The 16,919-nt window shown below is 34.3% G+C and overlaps 1 protein-coding gene across 1 annotated transcript; it reads right to left on the bottom strand.

Annotated features, from left to right (window-relative positions):
• Positions 1-12,200: 12,200 nt before the first annotated feature.
• On the bottom strand, positions 12,201-15,878 carry LOC123532519 (streptavidin-V2-like). The gene is made up of 4 exons (XM_053543076.1): positions 15,750-15,878; positions 14,937-15,042; positions 13,737-14,135; positions 12,201-12,303 (listed from the first exon to the last, which is right to left on the bottom strand). Exons 2-3 carry the CDS (start codon positions 15,031-15,033, stop codon positions 13,741-13,743), a joined length of 492 nt encoding a protein of 163 aa, XP_053399051.1. The 5' UTR covers positions 15,034-15,042; positions 15,750-15,878; the 3' UTR covers positions 12,201-12,303; positions 13,737-13,740.
• Between the last annotated feature and the right edge of the window lie 1,041 nt (positions 15,879-16,919).

The following is a 16,919-nucleotide window of genomic DNA, read 5'->3' as shown; positions in this document are numbered from 1 at the left end:
ATCCAAACCATTTCTCTATATATCATATAGAATGCTAGCTTTATTGACAAAAAGAGGCGTTCCACAAATGCGACAAGTCAATCGCATACTGATAAAAATCACCCAGTTTCCATGTGCTAAACTGCTTTCCTGTATACCTGGCCTGACCGCAGGTAATAATTCGGTCAAATCAAGGTAACAAATAACTATGTTGCTGTTCGTGCTGTAAATAGTCATGTCAAACGTCTAGTTGATTTATTCTAAAGTGAAAAAGACCAAACTAGTTTTATAACTCGAATACAACAATCTGTCAGGAGCCATCAACCAAGAACTGAATTAATCTGAAACTAGAGCTGATTTTGAGAAGAGCACATGTCTCCCACAACTGCCTAATCATCATTTGTTTATTCACTACAAATATACCTTTGGAGAGTAAAAAGGCTGATTTTTGGTAATTCAAGGGCAACAATTTTGAAGTCCCTGGTCCGATTTGGCTAGTTATCGACCTTGGCCGAGGACTTTAATATAGTCAACACATTTTGTTCAGGTTTGGTGAAGATCGGATGAGAAATGTTCGACTTAGAGCGCGGACAAGAAGTAAAAAATGCCTATTTTCGGTAATTCAAGGGCCATAATTCCGAAGTGCCATGGTCGATTTTGCTGTATATCGAATCCGGTCGAGGACTTATGGTCAAACACATTTTGTTTAAGTTTATTGAAGATTGGATGAGAAATATTTGACTTAGAGTACGGACAAGAGTAAAAAGGCCTATTTTCGGTAATTCAAGGACCATAATTCCAAAGCGCCTGGGCCGATTTGGCTGGTTAGCGAATCTGGCCGAGCACTTATAGTTCAAGTTTGGTGGAGATCGGATGAAAAATGATTGACTTAGAATGCGGACAATATTTGTGACATACAGACAGACACACGCACAGACAGACACATAGACTGGAGTAAATCAATATGTCTCCCACACCATTGTGTGGTGGGAGACAAAATTATAAAGTGCGATACTTGAGTATTATAAAGGTTTACTAATTCTAGGGCGCTTCAGCCGTAATGCAATGTATACAACTACCCTGAGCATAACACAGATAAGTGTCATAGTTCCAACGTAGCAATACACCGGAAGTTCAATTCCAACAGCGTGTAATATTTCTACGGACGTAACGTAGTCTGAACTGTTCTGGAGACATTTGCTGAAGTTTATCACACTAGTCGTGTTACAACTGAAATTGAAAAAATAGTATTTCAACTTTTACTTTTAATCTAGACTGGGTCCTCTAAAATAAATGTCTCTACCATAAAATTTTCTCAAATAACACTTTCTGAAAACACTTTACAATATCTCTTACTCCGAGGTGGGCCTAGAGAGAAAAGGGTTTCCTTAGAAATTATCAGTGTTATAATAAAGAAAGAAACAAAATGTGTTATAGATTACTTGATTTCAACATACTCAGTAAGTCTATGCCTAACTTTGTGTGTCTCCCTTTACTAGTATTACATAAAGTAATACATTTATAAGATTAAAATCATTATTCCAGTGAAAGGGTCCCGTTAAACACGTTTTATACAGATAATCAGTCCATCATATGGGGAAAACATATACATATCCTTTACATTAACGTTCAAAAGATTGCGTAATCAATGCTGCGTGTATTTTTATCAATCACATTTCAAGGCATGCATAATTAGGTTTGTTCAATAACAGCTGCTTTACCTATCGAGTAACATAGTAAATAAATCATGACCCTACTTTATGAATCTTTGAAATATGTGACGCTAAACAGTGTACTGCGTAAAAAATGATTAAATATATGTGGAAGAAATACATACGGCAGCGGTTCTGTGTTCTCATACAAGATTGTGCATAATGCACTGAGCGGGTAGTACATGTGAGAAAAATATTTTGCCCATGCCGGCCAGCTAGGGATATCTTGTATCAAAAATCCACACAGCAACATCGAAAAGTGCAACACCCCATGAAGAACTGCTTCACTCAGCTGTCTGTCCGAGAAAACGATGCTCAAAATAAATCCAACACTCTGTAATTAAAACTGTAAAACTGGAAGTGATGGAAGATATCCTGAAAACGTAGAATAAAGCCTGGATTCGGCGTGCGGAAATGAAAATCATTTCATGATTTAATCGCAACCTATGAGTAAATTTATTACAATGGCACTGTTGCTATATTGCTATATTTCTATAGTCAAAATATGGTATTAAAACATATGACACGTTAAATAATTCAAAATAATGTCTTAAAATTAGCGTGAAATATCCGGTTCACTTTAATCACGGTCAAATAGCTTAAAAATAAGCACACGGACCAATACATTTTATATCATCACACTACAGGCCATGTCTTTATTCATAACTGTTAGAAATTTCATCAAAATCTACATTGTAGAAAAAATTCTATTCGTGAAAATGTTATGAAAGTTATGATTTTCCCATTGACTCCTATTATGAAATATTGCACGAGGTCAATACTTTTCAAATCAGTCTACCGAAAAAAATCAAGCATACGACCCTATCATTTTTATTCGTATAATTTTCTAGGTATATTCTGAAGTTTTGAAAAATCAGAGTTTAATCAAAGTCTACATTGTAGAAATAAATAATATTTCGATCCAAACGTGCGGAACTACCTTAAAATAGTCTTGGTTCTGTAAATAACAAATTTGATTTGTCATTCAACAGTTGCTCTTTTAAGTTTAGTGTAAGTGTAATTAGAATTCGTTTCTATTTCAACGTTGTTTTTTGTGTGTAATATTTGACTGACCTATATCTCTTTAAAGAGGCTAAGCAAAGATATCATAATCTACCCTTCTGCTCTGTGCAAAATACATACACATCATTCTTTTCAAATGCCACAGATCTGTGTTGACTGGATCGTGGGATTTTATCAACCGACGTAACTTTTGTATGCTTTGTAATTTTTACTTGCATACTTACTGCCTGAGCAATCAAACGCTTCAATACTGCTGCTTTAACGATTATATCATACAACTTTGTACGTATGTTGTTTAATAAATAAAACCATCCCATAAACAGTAATAACCTATATCACGGCTCAGTAGACAGTAACGACCTATAGGTAACGGTCAGATTAAATTCGACAAAACACGTTCAGCTAAAGAATTGAAAGATCGAGTATTTTGTTGTTGTTTTTGTTGGGTTTAACATCGCTCTGACACAATTATAGGTCACACGGCGTTTTTCCAGCTTGGATGGTAGAGGGTAGAACCATCAACCTTCCGATAACCAGCTAGAAGAATTCAACATTCCAATTGAGGCTCAAACACACATCAGTTAAAAGCAAATGATTCGAAGTCAGCGACGTTAACCACTCGCCACGGAGGTCCCGAAACGATCGAGTGACCGGGAGGACATTATAGTATATGGAACCTTAAAAATGATGACAATTAACATCTAAGGTCCCTGTATATTGACGGTATTCAATAGAATGATTGAATACGTGATAAAAAATTGCCGCACACCATTTAGCCGAGCTATCCAATAAAGAGCTGTGCAAAATAATGTAGGTTTTGCAAAAGTCAAGGGTAATTCTCCAGCCATTTTGGAAAAGTAATAGGCAGACATCCGGTATGCACCGCTTGCACGCTCCCTTGAACCAACTTCAATTTCGGCTGGAAATGTAAAGACCGAATTTTTTTTTTTTTTTTTTTTTTTTTTTTGGTGGTGTGTAACCTAGAGAGGCATTTGTTTACATTTCTAAGAAATTCATTAATTCAACAAGGAAGTTTTCCCACTTCAAATGAAAGTTACAGGTATAAAATGGATCTGCTAAAGACGTTTTTATTGTTGTCTTTTTATCTGCTACGTTTCTTCGAAGAAGACAATTCATATAAATATGAAGTGTACCAGTATTCGGATGTCACTTGGATTTCGGACACTGTTGAAATATCACCAGTTTCTTATGGTCAACTTACATTTTATCACCATTTTATCAGTTTGCATGTCAATCACACGAAACAGACCACTCAGTCGTGCTATTCCTTAAAGAGACATGGTAGCTTTTTATCCATTTGTTTACTCCTATGTGGCGATGTTCATCCTTGCCCAGGACCTGCAGATGATAGTGATATTTTTGACAGTTACAAGGCTTTTAAAAAACGTGGCCTTCATTTCATTCATATTAATGTGCGAAGCCTTCTTCCCAAATTGGAGGAAATTCGGATTATTTCACGCCAAACAAAAGCAGCGTGCATATGTATAACAGAAACTTGGCTGGACGACACGGTGCCGGATGCAGAAATTTTTATTGATAACTATTTAGTTCAGCGAAAAGATAGAAATCGACAAGGCGGCGGTGTACTTGTCTATGTAAGAAAAGATTTTGCTTTTAACAAGCGCAGCGATTTAGACCATGAAGATCTTGAAGCAACTTGGCTGGAAGTGCTATTGCCAAAATCCAAACCTATTCTCTGTGGAGTTATTTATAGACCACCTCATCAATCAACCTTTTATAGTATTTTAGACAGTGTGTGTTCATCATCTAGTCATTTTTCTGAGTATGAAACAATTTTATTGGGAGATTTTAATACTGACGTCTGTAATTCTTCAAAATCGTGTTCTCTACTTTCAGCTTTTAGTTCTTTTATTGATATGTTTAATTTCACACAGCTGATAACTGATTGTACAAGGATAAGTAATTTAACATCTTCTATGATAGATTTGATATTAGTGTCAGACCCGAAAAAATATTTCTCAATCTGGAGTCATAGAAACCAGTTTTAGTGATCACAACATGATATTTTGTACGCGAAAGGTTTCAAAAGTGTTCATCGGATCGCATAATAACATTACAACACGTTCCATGAAAAACTATAGTAGTGAAGATTTTCAAGCAAACTTGTTAGCTGTGGATTGGAAGAGTATTATTTCTTGTGACAATGCATCTGAAGCTTGGGATCAGTTTAAGAACATTTTTATGTCCGTTGTTAACAACATTGCACCAGTTAAGCAACTGCGTATCAAACAAAGAACAGAGCCATGGATGGATGCTAATATATTAGATGCAATAAACCAGAGAGATTTAGCTTTTAAGCAATATAGAAAAGTCAGAAGTGATGAGAACTATTGTACTTTTAAATCTTTACGTAACAAAACACAGTATTTGATTGATTCGGCAAAGAGAAGCTTTTTTACCGAGAGTCTTGAAGAAAATAAAAATGATTCCAAATCACTGTGGGCTATCCTTAAAAATCTTGGCTTACCTTCTAAGAAAGGGTTATCTTCTTCAAGCTCCAACATATGTCTGAATATTGATGGTAATATTTGTTTTGATAAGGAAACTATTGCTGACTCTTTCAATACATTCTACACTTCAGTTGCCTCAAAACTTGTTGAAAAATTGCCGGCTAGGGTTAATAAGTTTGGTAAATCTTTTGTGACAAAATTTTATGCCAGTTTAGGTGTGCTTTTGAATAACTACTCTTTTTCACTAGTTTCTGAAAATCAGGTATTGAAATACTTAACTCAGCTAGGTGCTAGTAAAGCTACAGGTTTAGATGGTATACCTTCCCGTTTTGTAAAAGATGGAGCTTGCATTATTGCTGAACCTCTTGCTCATGTCATAAATTTGTCCCTCATTCAAGGTGTGGTACCAGATGATCTCAAATTAGCCAGGGTTGTTCCCATTTTTAAGAAGAATGACAAAACTTCTGTAGGTAACTATCGCCCAGTTTCAATTCTGAGTATTGTATCCAAGATTTATGAAAGGGTTGTATACGACCAAGTTGAATCATACTTCAAGGTAAACAAATTATTGTACAAATTTCAGTCTGGGTTCAGAAGTGGTTTCTCAACAGACACATGTCTAATTCATTTAACAGATTATTTAAGGATGGAGATGGATAAAGGTCATATAGTAGGTATGATTCTGTTAGATCTCCAAAAGGCTTTCGACACAGTAGACCATTCCATTCTTCTTATGAAGCTTCGTTCAGCGGGACTTGGTGATGACATTTTAAGATGGTTTCAGTCATATCTTTCAGGAAGACAACAGCTGGTGGATGTCTCTGGTACTCATTCTGCTTCTGCTCCCATTACATGTGGAGTTCCACAGGGGTCCATACTAGGCCCTCTTTTATTTTTAATTTACGTCAACGATATATCAGCTGTGGTTAAAAACAAGATTTTGTTATATGCAGATGATTCTGGTATACTTGTTTCAGGTAAATGTAAGTCATCTGTAGAAAAATCTTTGAAAGATGACCTGCATCTTGTCAGTCAATGGTTGGTAGATAATAAGTTGTCACTTCATTTAGGTAAAACTGAGTCAATCTTATTTGGATCTAAACATAGAATAAGGTCAAATCCAACTCTTGATATTACATGTAATGGTACAACTATTGAACCGACTTCTACTGTCAAATATCTTGGTGCATCCCTTGATCAGACCCTATCTTTCGATTCAATGGCTCGCTCCATATTAAAAAAGGCTAACGCAAGGTTAAAATATCTATATCGGAAGAAACGTTATCTTACTCAACACACCAAGAAACTTCTTGTCATGGCCTAATCCAATGTCATTTTGATTACGCCTGTTCTATATGGTACCATAGTCTGACTCAGTTACTTAAATCCAAGCTCCAAACCACACAGAATAAGTTAATGAGGTTTGTTCTGGACCTTGATGCTAGGTCGCACATTGGCCCAGAGCACTTTAAATCGCTCAACTGGTTACCAGTCAACAAACGTGTAGACCAGATTATCCTGTGTCATGTTTTTAAGATAAAAAAATGGGTTAGCCCCGGACTACATGGGAGACAATTTTATCCCACAGGATACTGTTCATTCATATAGGACAAGGTTAAGTCACAAAGGTGCTTTTGCTGTTCCAAAGGTCAAAGGTTTTGGGTTAAAGTCCTTTTTCTTTTCTGGTATTTCCCTATGGAATAAGTTGCCTGCTAGTATAGCACAGACTGAGAAATTACCTGTTTTTAAAACGTTAGTAAAGAATTATTTACTAGACAGTTTAGCATAATTACTTTAATGTGTTTAATAACTATTTAATGTGTTTTAATAACTATTCTTATGGCCTTCGATGTATGTACATTTTAATTTAAGCTCGCATTTTACTTTTTGATATAGTTGTGCAATTTCCATCTAGTCACATAATTCTTTATTTGATATAGCCGTGTAATTTCCATCTAGTCACATACTTCAATTTCCATATAGTCACATAATTCTGTAAACTCTGTTATGCCTCTCTATGTCATGCCACCAACACAAAGGACCACAATGGAAATAAGAGTTTTCTCTTTTTTGTGTAATCCTTGGTGACGGTGTGCCTGTCATGGCTATTTTTAATTTCATGTATGCATTATGTTATTATGTTGTAATTACTATACATGTTGTTTTTAAGTGTCCATGTATGTGCACTCCTTACCGAAATAAATCTATCTAAATCTATCTATCTATCTATATAATCAAATTCAAAGTTCATTTACGTATGGGTAAAATAAATGTAATCAAGTTCAAAGTATGATTATATAGCATTGTAAAGTGTATGTACTCTAAATATTAGTTACAATAATAATCTATCTCAATTATTCAATTATATAGCATTGTAAAGTGTATGTAATATTAATAATAATTATAATCATATATAGCTATTTTGTGGTAATTTAGCTGTATGAATGTGCTTTATTTCATTCTTGATCAATTTCTGTACAGTTACACATATTTTTGCACTGATCGTTTGTATTGTATATTTGTAGGTACTACTGAAAGCCTTAACGTAAGAAACTATTTTCAGTTTTCCTTGCAGCTTCTTCAAAAGAATGAGGGCATTTCTTTGGCAGAAACAGCAATATCAATAAAGGGGAGTTCTTCAAATCTTTTTGGTGGTTTACACAACGATTATTGAAGTAGGGTGAGATCATTTATATTTCAAAGCACCGTTTTGCACTAAGAGACATTTTCATACCTGCCGAACGAGTTTCTAATATGAAGTCTTAAATCACAGATTTCATGACATGAACGTTATTCGTTTATCTTTTCTTGCTCACCGGACTGGTGTTTCCGGTGATTTTACCAATGCCGAAAAAAAAAAACAACATCGGACACCTCCATGCCAGATGACTCTCGTGCTGGTTATATATTATGTAAAATACGAAACAATCAGATACCTTGATAGTTTCTTGTCCGTTCCTTATAGTGTATTTCTCGATTCAAAATACGTTATTTTTCGGTAAGATTAGTTTAATCATATTATATTGCTTATTACTATTTACATTTATTGTTCCTTCTCAAGAGAAGGAACACTTATGGTGAACATGTCACACTTGACTGAGCATGTAATGGATACAAGGGTATCGTCAAAGGAATCCGATTTCCCGTAGGGCGCCGCCATCTTGGACTCATGCATATTCATTACAGATAGCCTCTAGCCCAATATGTGGTTACGCATAATCAATCTTTATTCCAGTCTTTTAAGAAGACACAATAATAAAGTTTAAATCATGTAACTCCTCGATTGAATATATCATAGTAAAGAATCGAGATTAATTAAATGAATATGCATCATGTAAAAATAGACTCCCGTCAAAAAATACGTAAAAAGATTGTCCCTGGTCACGTGATTCCTTTAGCTTCTAACGTTTCAAATTTGCAAGTCATTTCTTTTGCGTACTTTTTTACTTCCTGATTTGTTTTTCGAATCGTAAACGCATGCATGTACGAAATTTATTTGTGTTAAGTGTGTGGGTACTTGCTGGTGTAGTCGCGTGATCAAAATATCCGGAAGTGAAATAGAGAGCTACAGACTGCAAGACAAATGCTTCCAATAGCATAATATGTACTGCACTTGCTTATATTAAAAAAAAAACAGCTTTGGGTTATGATAAAACTGTTAATACTTGGGTTAGTTCTTAAATAGATCTAATTAAGTTTGCACAAAAAATGACAAAACATATTTTTTTCAATGCATTATTAAACATTTGTAACATTATGCTAAAACAATATCCCTTAAAAAGAATATTTTATATGTGCTAGAAGGAACCTTTTGGTAAGCTAAATCTTGTAATAACAAACATCAAAAATGTACATGTACAACCAAGAAAAGAAGCAAATGGGTCGGGCCACAATTTTTCGGTAAGAACATACCGTTACGCTACAAATGATAAAACTAAAGTGGAATTTTGTTATTGTGCGTCATTGAAACGTCATGACCTCGCTTCTGCTTACGGATGTTAATTTCCCGTGCCATGTGTACATACTCTACTATAAGAAAGAGTGATACAAAGAAAGTATTTCTGTTGGCTTTATTTGTCCAGTTGTTTGTAAAATACGGTATGATGCAAGAAAAATAATCTGTCAGATTAAAAAGCTGATTTGTAAAGATATAAAAGAAAAAATATCGGCCCAATGCACAGCTGCCCTCGGGACTGATATTTCTATCCGATTTGTAAACACATGACAGATATTATTATTCTAAGGTTAGGCAACTACCTTAAAAGAAATCCAACATCAGTATGACCTTGTCATATCCTATCTATTTGAAGCAATCAATACAATTCTGATTTCGTTGGTTAAAGGTATGTATTTTAGGAACAAATAAAACCTAATTAGTAATCATATCATACTCCTGTGATATTGTTAGACAAAATAACTATAGTAATATTAAAACTCCAGCAAGTATAACGATATTGTAATCACAATTTGACAGTATTAGCGAACAATATATATCTGCGTGAGATATTTCAAATATAACAAAGTCAAGGGCATAGTTGCGTGCAATGTTGTTGAGAAAATATCTGAGTTGTATCCATAAAAATGATCAAAAGTAGTATTTCAATGTATTCATATCAAATTGCATAATACGTCGCGTTCTGGAGATATAATTGTAATCTAATTAACTCGCACATTTTCTAATGTCATGATAGAATATTCCACACAACATGGTACTACTTGGAGTTCACTGACAGATGATCAGTTCTGTAGTCCGCTGAATCTGGATACTATTTTAGGGAACCCCAATTGAAAGTGATATAACATAACTTGCAAAAAACTGAAATTGATGTCAGTCTAATGCCATGAATTTAATTCAACTATTTTCTTTTGCAGACGACAGAATGTACATCAAGAATTATTGTTCTAGTTATCCGATGTTCGGCTGTACTTTGTTTTCCAATGGATTGAGTAACTTATCATTCCTCCGCCTGATTTTATTTACAATCTTTGATAAGTTACCCATAGTGACAAGACACTGCTCATCAGTTCTAAACAAACTATCATCTTGCATTGAGCGTGGGACATAGAATATTTGCATGAAATTTGAAGTTGGTTATCAGACAGGCAAGTCATTTTACATTCCCGATATTTTATGTTAGGTCTTCAATAATTTCAGTACTAATTATAAAACGTCATCAGAGCATTTGAATAATTCCGAAAGGCCGAAATTATGATAATTCTACTCAATACACCACTCTAATTATCTCCCCTCGACTCCGAGTCTGTACCTAGCGCCGTAAAAAGTTATTGAACGCTTAATACGACGATAAATAGTTCAAGCCCTGCTCAGCCTCTTTTCCAACGATTTTTTTTGTAAAAATCAGTACAAGCTTTAGAATTATTTATTCTTACTTATGATTGCAATTCACAAGTGCGAGAATCTTTTGTTGCCGACTTTTTCTTGTTTAAGCTGATTTCAGTATCTTACGGGAAACTTTAAAACAATGTGGTCTCTGTTCGGATCACACTGTACTGCATTAGAGTTACTAGTATGATACCATTCCAATGTATAAGGAAATTCATCACATAACATTTTGATAGCCGAGCCAATTTCAATTGTGACATTTTATATTTGCAAGATAGCATTTCATAAGACAATTAAACAAAGGATGATTTATTTTATTGTGTTGAATTAACTTGATATGTGCGTAAATGTAAGTACATGCTGAATGCAATCAGAAATCGTGACTAGAGGTCCACTAAACCTGCAAATGGGAAACGACACTTATATGTTTCCGGTACGTGGTAATCACAATTTATTAATTCTGACGTGTAAGTCACAATAATTACTGATTGTATTCAGCATGTACTTACATTTACGCACTCTACGTAATTCAGTACAACACAATAAAATAAAAAATCCTTTGTTAATGTCTTACAAACAGTAGCTCTCACAACTGATAACGGTTCGGTTATCGAAATGTTATGTGGTGACTTTACTTGTACATCGGAATGGCATCATACTAGCAACTCTTAAACAGTACACTCAGAGCGACTCGAATAGAGATCAAATTGATTTAAAGCTCCCGATAAGATACTGAAATCGGCTTAAACAGTTCACGTTTTATGCTAGCTATAGAACAGCGTTTACACATAATTGTTTCATGTTATAACATCAGTAGAATCCATCGGGATTCTGCAAATATTATAACACAAAAATAATTGAATATCCCTATATTTACATCACAATTCGTACAATATGTTGCAGCGAGTTAAAGTAACAGTAAAACCGTTCTTGTTTTAGGACGATATAGAAAAATTACATTATTAAATATTCTTTTCAATTTCCCGTTAAATTACAATGGAACCGGAAGCCTCAATAATTTTCCATACACTGACGCCTGGATTTCATATCGGGTGCGTGATTGTTGTTGCATTAATTCTTTTATTTAGTTCAGTATTGTCATTCTTTTCAGCGTATTGAACAAATTCATAATATTTACATAAAATTTACAAGTGAAGATATGTATGTAATACAAAAATTTACTATCTTTGCATCGGGAAATATGCACTCGTTCTTTGGCTGGAGAATGTCGCGCACATTTTCCGCTGCAGAACTCGTGCATATTTCCCGATACAAAGCTGATAACCTATAAATATAATGGACAAAAATGATAAAGAATTACGACTGGTATGCTTTAAACAACAATTGTTGCAACAGAAAGCTTACCTTATAGTTTTTCAATATTATGTTTTGTTTAATTTATATTTATTGGCTTAATAGTAATCATGAATGTCCAACCTTTTACTCCGATCCCTATCCTTTAGAGTAGCAACTCATCACATCTGCACAAACATTTGTAAAATATCCATGTAAAAGTCTAGTCGGTAACATGTTTCAACATGTGGTATCTTACATAATAAAATATGATTTTCAAAAAAGGATTAAAAATTATAGAGCACACATTTTTTTCTACAATGTTATACAATTTGTCTGGCCAACTAAGAGTCTGTGTGAAATAAAACTTTTATTGTTTATTTTTACAATACAAAATCAATGCAAACTGTTTTCCTTCTATTTTCACTGATATGTTTGTAAATTTCTGGTTGTGTCTGTCCTGAAATATAAAGAAATATTGAACAGATATTAATACTCCTTTGACGAAAGCATATTCATCTTTTTCAGTTAACCTTTAGTCTGCTGCCGGCAGTTGATTTTGCCTTTGCGACCAGTGCAGTCCGGGTCTGCACTGTTCGCTATTCATTCAGTAAATTCTTCGGATAATAAATGATACTGTCCAATTAGAAATATAAACCATTTAGCAGGGTCAAGATTAACGTCTCCTAACATTGCTTTGGAGAAGAAAGTAGAGCAGAGTAAGAGTTATTTACTAACGCAAATTTGGGAGATACGTAACTCGAAATTATGACTTAGTATGTCGAAATTTAATCTGGAGTACCTCCAAGATTAGTCGCACATGTATGAATACTACGTAAATCTTAAATACATATCGATTTGTCTTTTGTCGCTTTTGATCATATATCATTGAAATCATTATCTAAATGATTTATCAATTTTACTCATTTAATACAATAGCTTACTAATAAACAAAATCATGTTTATTTTGCAAACCTAATGCATTCGTTTCAGCATAATCTTGATTTAAGCGATATATGTGTATGCGAAAACGTACGAGACAAATCTCTAGGTAGTTAAATTTTGGGACTTTTTGACCCTTGCTCAAGTCTCTAGAAGCTACAAATATTTCTAGAAGCTACACATACCATATTATATAAAGTGCAGATTTATGTTTCCACCTTACATTATTTTCTGTCTCAAATTCAATAAAATTACTTCCAAGCTCAGGTGTTAGGAGAAGACCGTAGCCAAGCCAAGCCATTAACATATTGACAGTCGTTAAAATTTTGCAAATAAAGAAGAAATTTACCTCAAGTAAGATTTTATCTAACGCAACTTGAACTATTTGGCTTCTTAGTCGAAATTTCCAATCAGGTTTCTCGAAATTTAGAGTTAGGAAGACGAGATTTCGAGTAACTATCTCAAAATATCGAATTGATAGAAAACACAAAACTGGCATTAATGCTCATCTGTTCATTTAATCAAAGAAGTATTAGCTCTTTGATTTAACATTGTTTTGTTCGATATTGTAAAACGCAGTAAGTTGGCTCTATTGACAATCAATCATCAATACTAGAATGCACAAAATGTTGAGACATATTGTGTTGTATTTACAAAGTTCGTTTAATTTTGTCTCTTATACCGAAATTGCTCATGGTATTGTTGACACTTTACCTGCAACAGGTTTGAGTTTTCTCAAAATCATCATTTGTTTTTAATTTAGAAAATGTGTTTAGTAAACAGAGGACCATTTATTACTCACAAAGCCCACTCATTAAATGAAGGTTAATTTTCTTCTAATTTTATCAGATTCATTCATAAATTGTATTTAAATTACATTGTGCGGTTGAACATACTATCTTTAGATCAACTATGTAAAGTTATTAACTAACTTTACCTTTACGTACATACCGTATTAACACAAGCTGACAAAGTCGTCATGGTTGATAGTTGTTGTCTGCCAAGAGTCTGCCAATGGATGCCAATGGGTAAGTACCCAGTGGGTCCTAATAATATGCTCATTTGCATAATGTATGCCCGACCACGCACACGTTGAGTTGGAATTTCCTAAAACCTTGTTGTTGTAGGTAACGACCCATCCCATGACACAGTCAGCACCATTTGGACCAGACATAGTATACTTTCCGGTTAAATTGTAGTAATCATCTGCTACTCCAACTGCTGTATTGTAACGACCATTGAGATGACCATCTTTACACGTGAATTCCATGACAGATTTCAACTGATTTGTCCATAATCCAGCTATACCGCAGTGGTTTTCATTCAAAGCTAGGATTTCTGCGCACCGGGCTGAAATACGTAAATGCTGAGTACAAAATGAAATGCTGTAAAATAAGCGCAAATAAATATCTTCATAACATGAATTGTTCACAGCTAATTTTGACAACTACGTGTTAGATGTAATTTTTAATTAACCTCACCTCCGATACAACAGGTGATATTGCGACTTTTCAGCTTTTGATGGTGGAGGAAGACGCCAGGTGGCGCTCTGTGCGTTATTTCAGATACGGGTATAATCGTTTACAAGGAATGATAACACCAAACAGGAAATGACTACTCAGTGTTACATGACTGTGAAGTAGTCTAAAATGAAGTTCCATGCTGTTGTTGAAATCTGGTATAATGAGTCATATGAGGGTGTGGCTTAGTTTTATTGCTTATTGTATTGAGAAAAGATCTAGACCATTTTCATTGTGAATTTACAGGTATCAGTTTTAATCTTTGAAAAATGTCTACATGCGCGTAATTACTAAACGGCTATTATCGTGGGAGCATTTTTAGAGGGTGATCTTTTTCAGAACTGAATATTTTTTTTATATTTAACATAACATGTCAATATTTTTCTATTTTTGATAAGAAGACATGCCATACTAAATGACAATATATAGTTTACATATCATTGAAATGCTCTAAAATATTGAAAATGAGGTCTCAATATTTCATTGTTTAAATGAAATAAAGAAGGAACTGAATTGGTAGCATGTAATCTACAATTAATAAAACATAGAAGTAAAATTGCAGTTTGAAATGCAAGAAATCCAGTTTTACAAAAAAATAGCTGTTTGGTATTATATGAGAAACCTGTATTACCTTCGTATCCATTTTTCACTGGATCAATCAGTCTTTTCTGGTGTTTTCCTGCGAACACAACTGTTGAAATAGTGAGGAAAATGTAGACAGCCTTCATTTTGGAACGCTGAAAATAGGTGTGTTTTTGTGAATATGAAGCTGAAAATCATTACATCAAATACGCATTCAAAAGGTAAACAATAACTGTAAATGCATATTCCAACAAAGTGCATCTAGCAGTGCTTCATTCTTCTCACCTTGAATAAATAATAAAAAATTATATATATTCTCTGTAGAAATGTATTCAAATTGAAAGGGTTTTTTGTATATTAGTTTATGTAACATTTTATAGAAAAGTTATAATATTGAAAAAAAGAATCAACAGGATATTCAGACCTTTTAATTTTGTTACACATGAATAACTGAAATATCGGCTAGCATATAAAATAAAAGTATCCATAATCGTAGCTATAGGATAACCTTATTCATGTTTATTATCAGTTGTTATAATGATATGCATGTCTATCTCATAAGGGAGTGTTTAGTGCACTGATGCCCCAGGCCAATCAAAACGTTTTGTTCGATTTTCAACAAACAGTCATCAAGTCAAACCTGCGGACACGTTTCCATAGACAGGTTTAGACCGAAGTGACTATTTACCACTTAGTCAAATATCCAAGTTGCTCTAGTTTCATTGACCTGTATCGTGTTGGGAAGTCTGATATCGTCGAATACACTGACAAAATCCAGGTCTACTGTATGGTGGAAGAAAGCCCAAAGACTTCTTTCAGCATTACTTTTTGTTCAACCTAGCCAATACCTATTCATACATACCTGCTTATCCTATAGTTTTATCCTTATTGAGAATAATTTTGTCTACTACAAAAACAGTTTTTTTTTCACAGATGTATTAAGATGGTTTAATAAGAACAGCAGTGTCAAATGGTGCGTGCCACAGATAAGATAAGGCTACAATTTCAACTTTACTGCTCTATATACACTTTTCATCATAATTAATGTCGTCCATATTTTATTCATGCGTAATAACTAAATATTTATCCTTTATGACTGAGTGTATTTTTTTGCTTTACATTTTTTTGTAAAAGATGTATACGAGTAGTACCAGTGGCTCACAAAAGGTATCGAGAAAATAATGTAAATTATCGCAATAATATTTCCAGGAAACCTTCCACTATTGAGAAAATCTTTTCAAAAAAATCTTTGCTGTATCAAGATAATTTTTAAGTATCACCTCGTGGCAGAAAGATTCCATCATACATTTAAAAATATTATCGTAAAAGAACTTTTAAACGCGACGATTTTATTGTCTTGTTAATGGTTCCATACAATGATATCACGAACATGAGTGGATGTGGGTAATCCTGAATGGGGGATAATTCCGAACACATTTTTTTATTCTTAAGAGGCACCATCTAATCCATGACGTCACATAAGTGACATCATCACAGATACTCTCAATTATACCTATCTTTTAAGCCGATAGAGGCTGTGGCCAGAAGTGAAGCTTTGCGCCGCATTGAGAGCTGTCTGACTGAAATTGTCTCGTGGATGAATTCCAACATGCTGAAGCTCAATGCTGACAAAACTGAGGTAATGCTATTGACATCAAAGCGTAACTCCAAGTACATTGATGACGTTTCTGTGAAGGTCGGTGATTCTGTGATAAAATCCACGAAATGTGTTAGGAATCTTGGAGCAGTATTTGACAGCGGTATGGATATGGAACAACAAGTCAACTCGGTGTGCCGGGCTGGATATGCACAACTTCGCAGAATAGGTCACATCAGACGGTATCTTACCAGTGATGCCACAAAAACCCTTATAAACAGCCTGGTTACTTCACGGTTAGACTACTGTAATGCCTTGTTAAGTGGTATACCAAACAGCACACTTAACAAGTTGCAACATGTCCAGAACACTGCAGCTCGCGTAATCACTAAGACGCCCCGTCGCAATCATATAACACCGGTTCTGAAGGAGCTT

This window comes from Mercenaria mercenaria, chromosome 5 (genome assembly GCF_021730395.1).
Source record: "Mercenaria mercenaria strain notata chromosome 5, MADL_Memer_1, whole genome shotgun sequence".
NCBI lineage: Eukaryota > Metazoa > Mollusca > Bivalvia > Venerida > Veneridae > Mercenaria > Mercenaria mercenaria.
Note: the sequence above shows the minus strand (reverse complement) of the source record. Positions and strands in the feature narration are given on the sequence as shown.

Coding starts and splice junctions, on each gene's coding strand:
- LOC123532519 (XM_053543076.1), bottom strand. CDS start 15,033: ATGAAGGCTGTCTACATTTTCCTCACTATTTCAACAGTTGTGTTCGCA. Junction 14,136..14,936: donor AGTGAAAAATGGATACGAAG/GTAATACAGGTT, acceptor TACGTATTTCAG/CCCGGTGCGCAGAAATCCTA.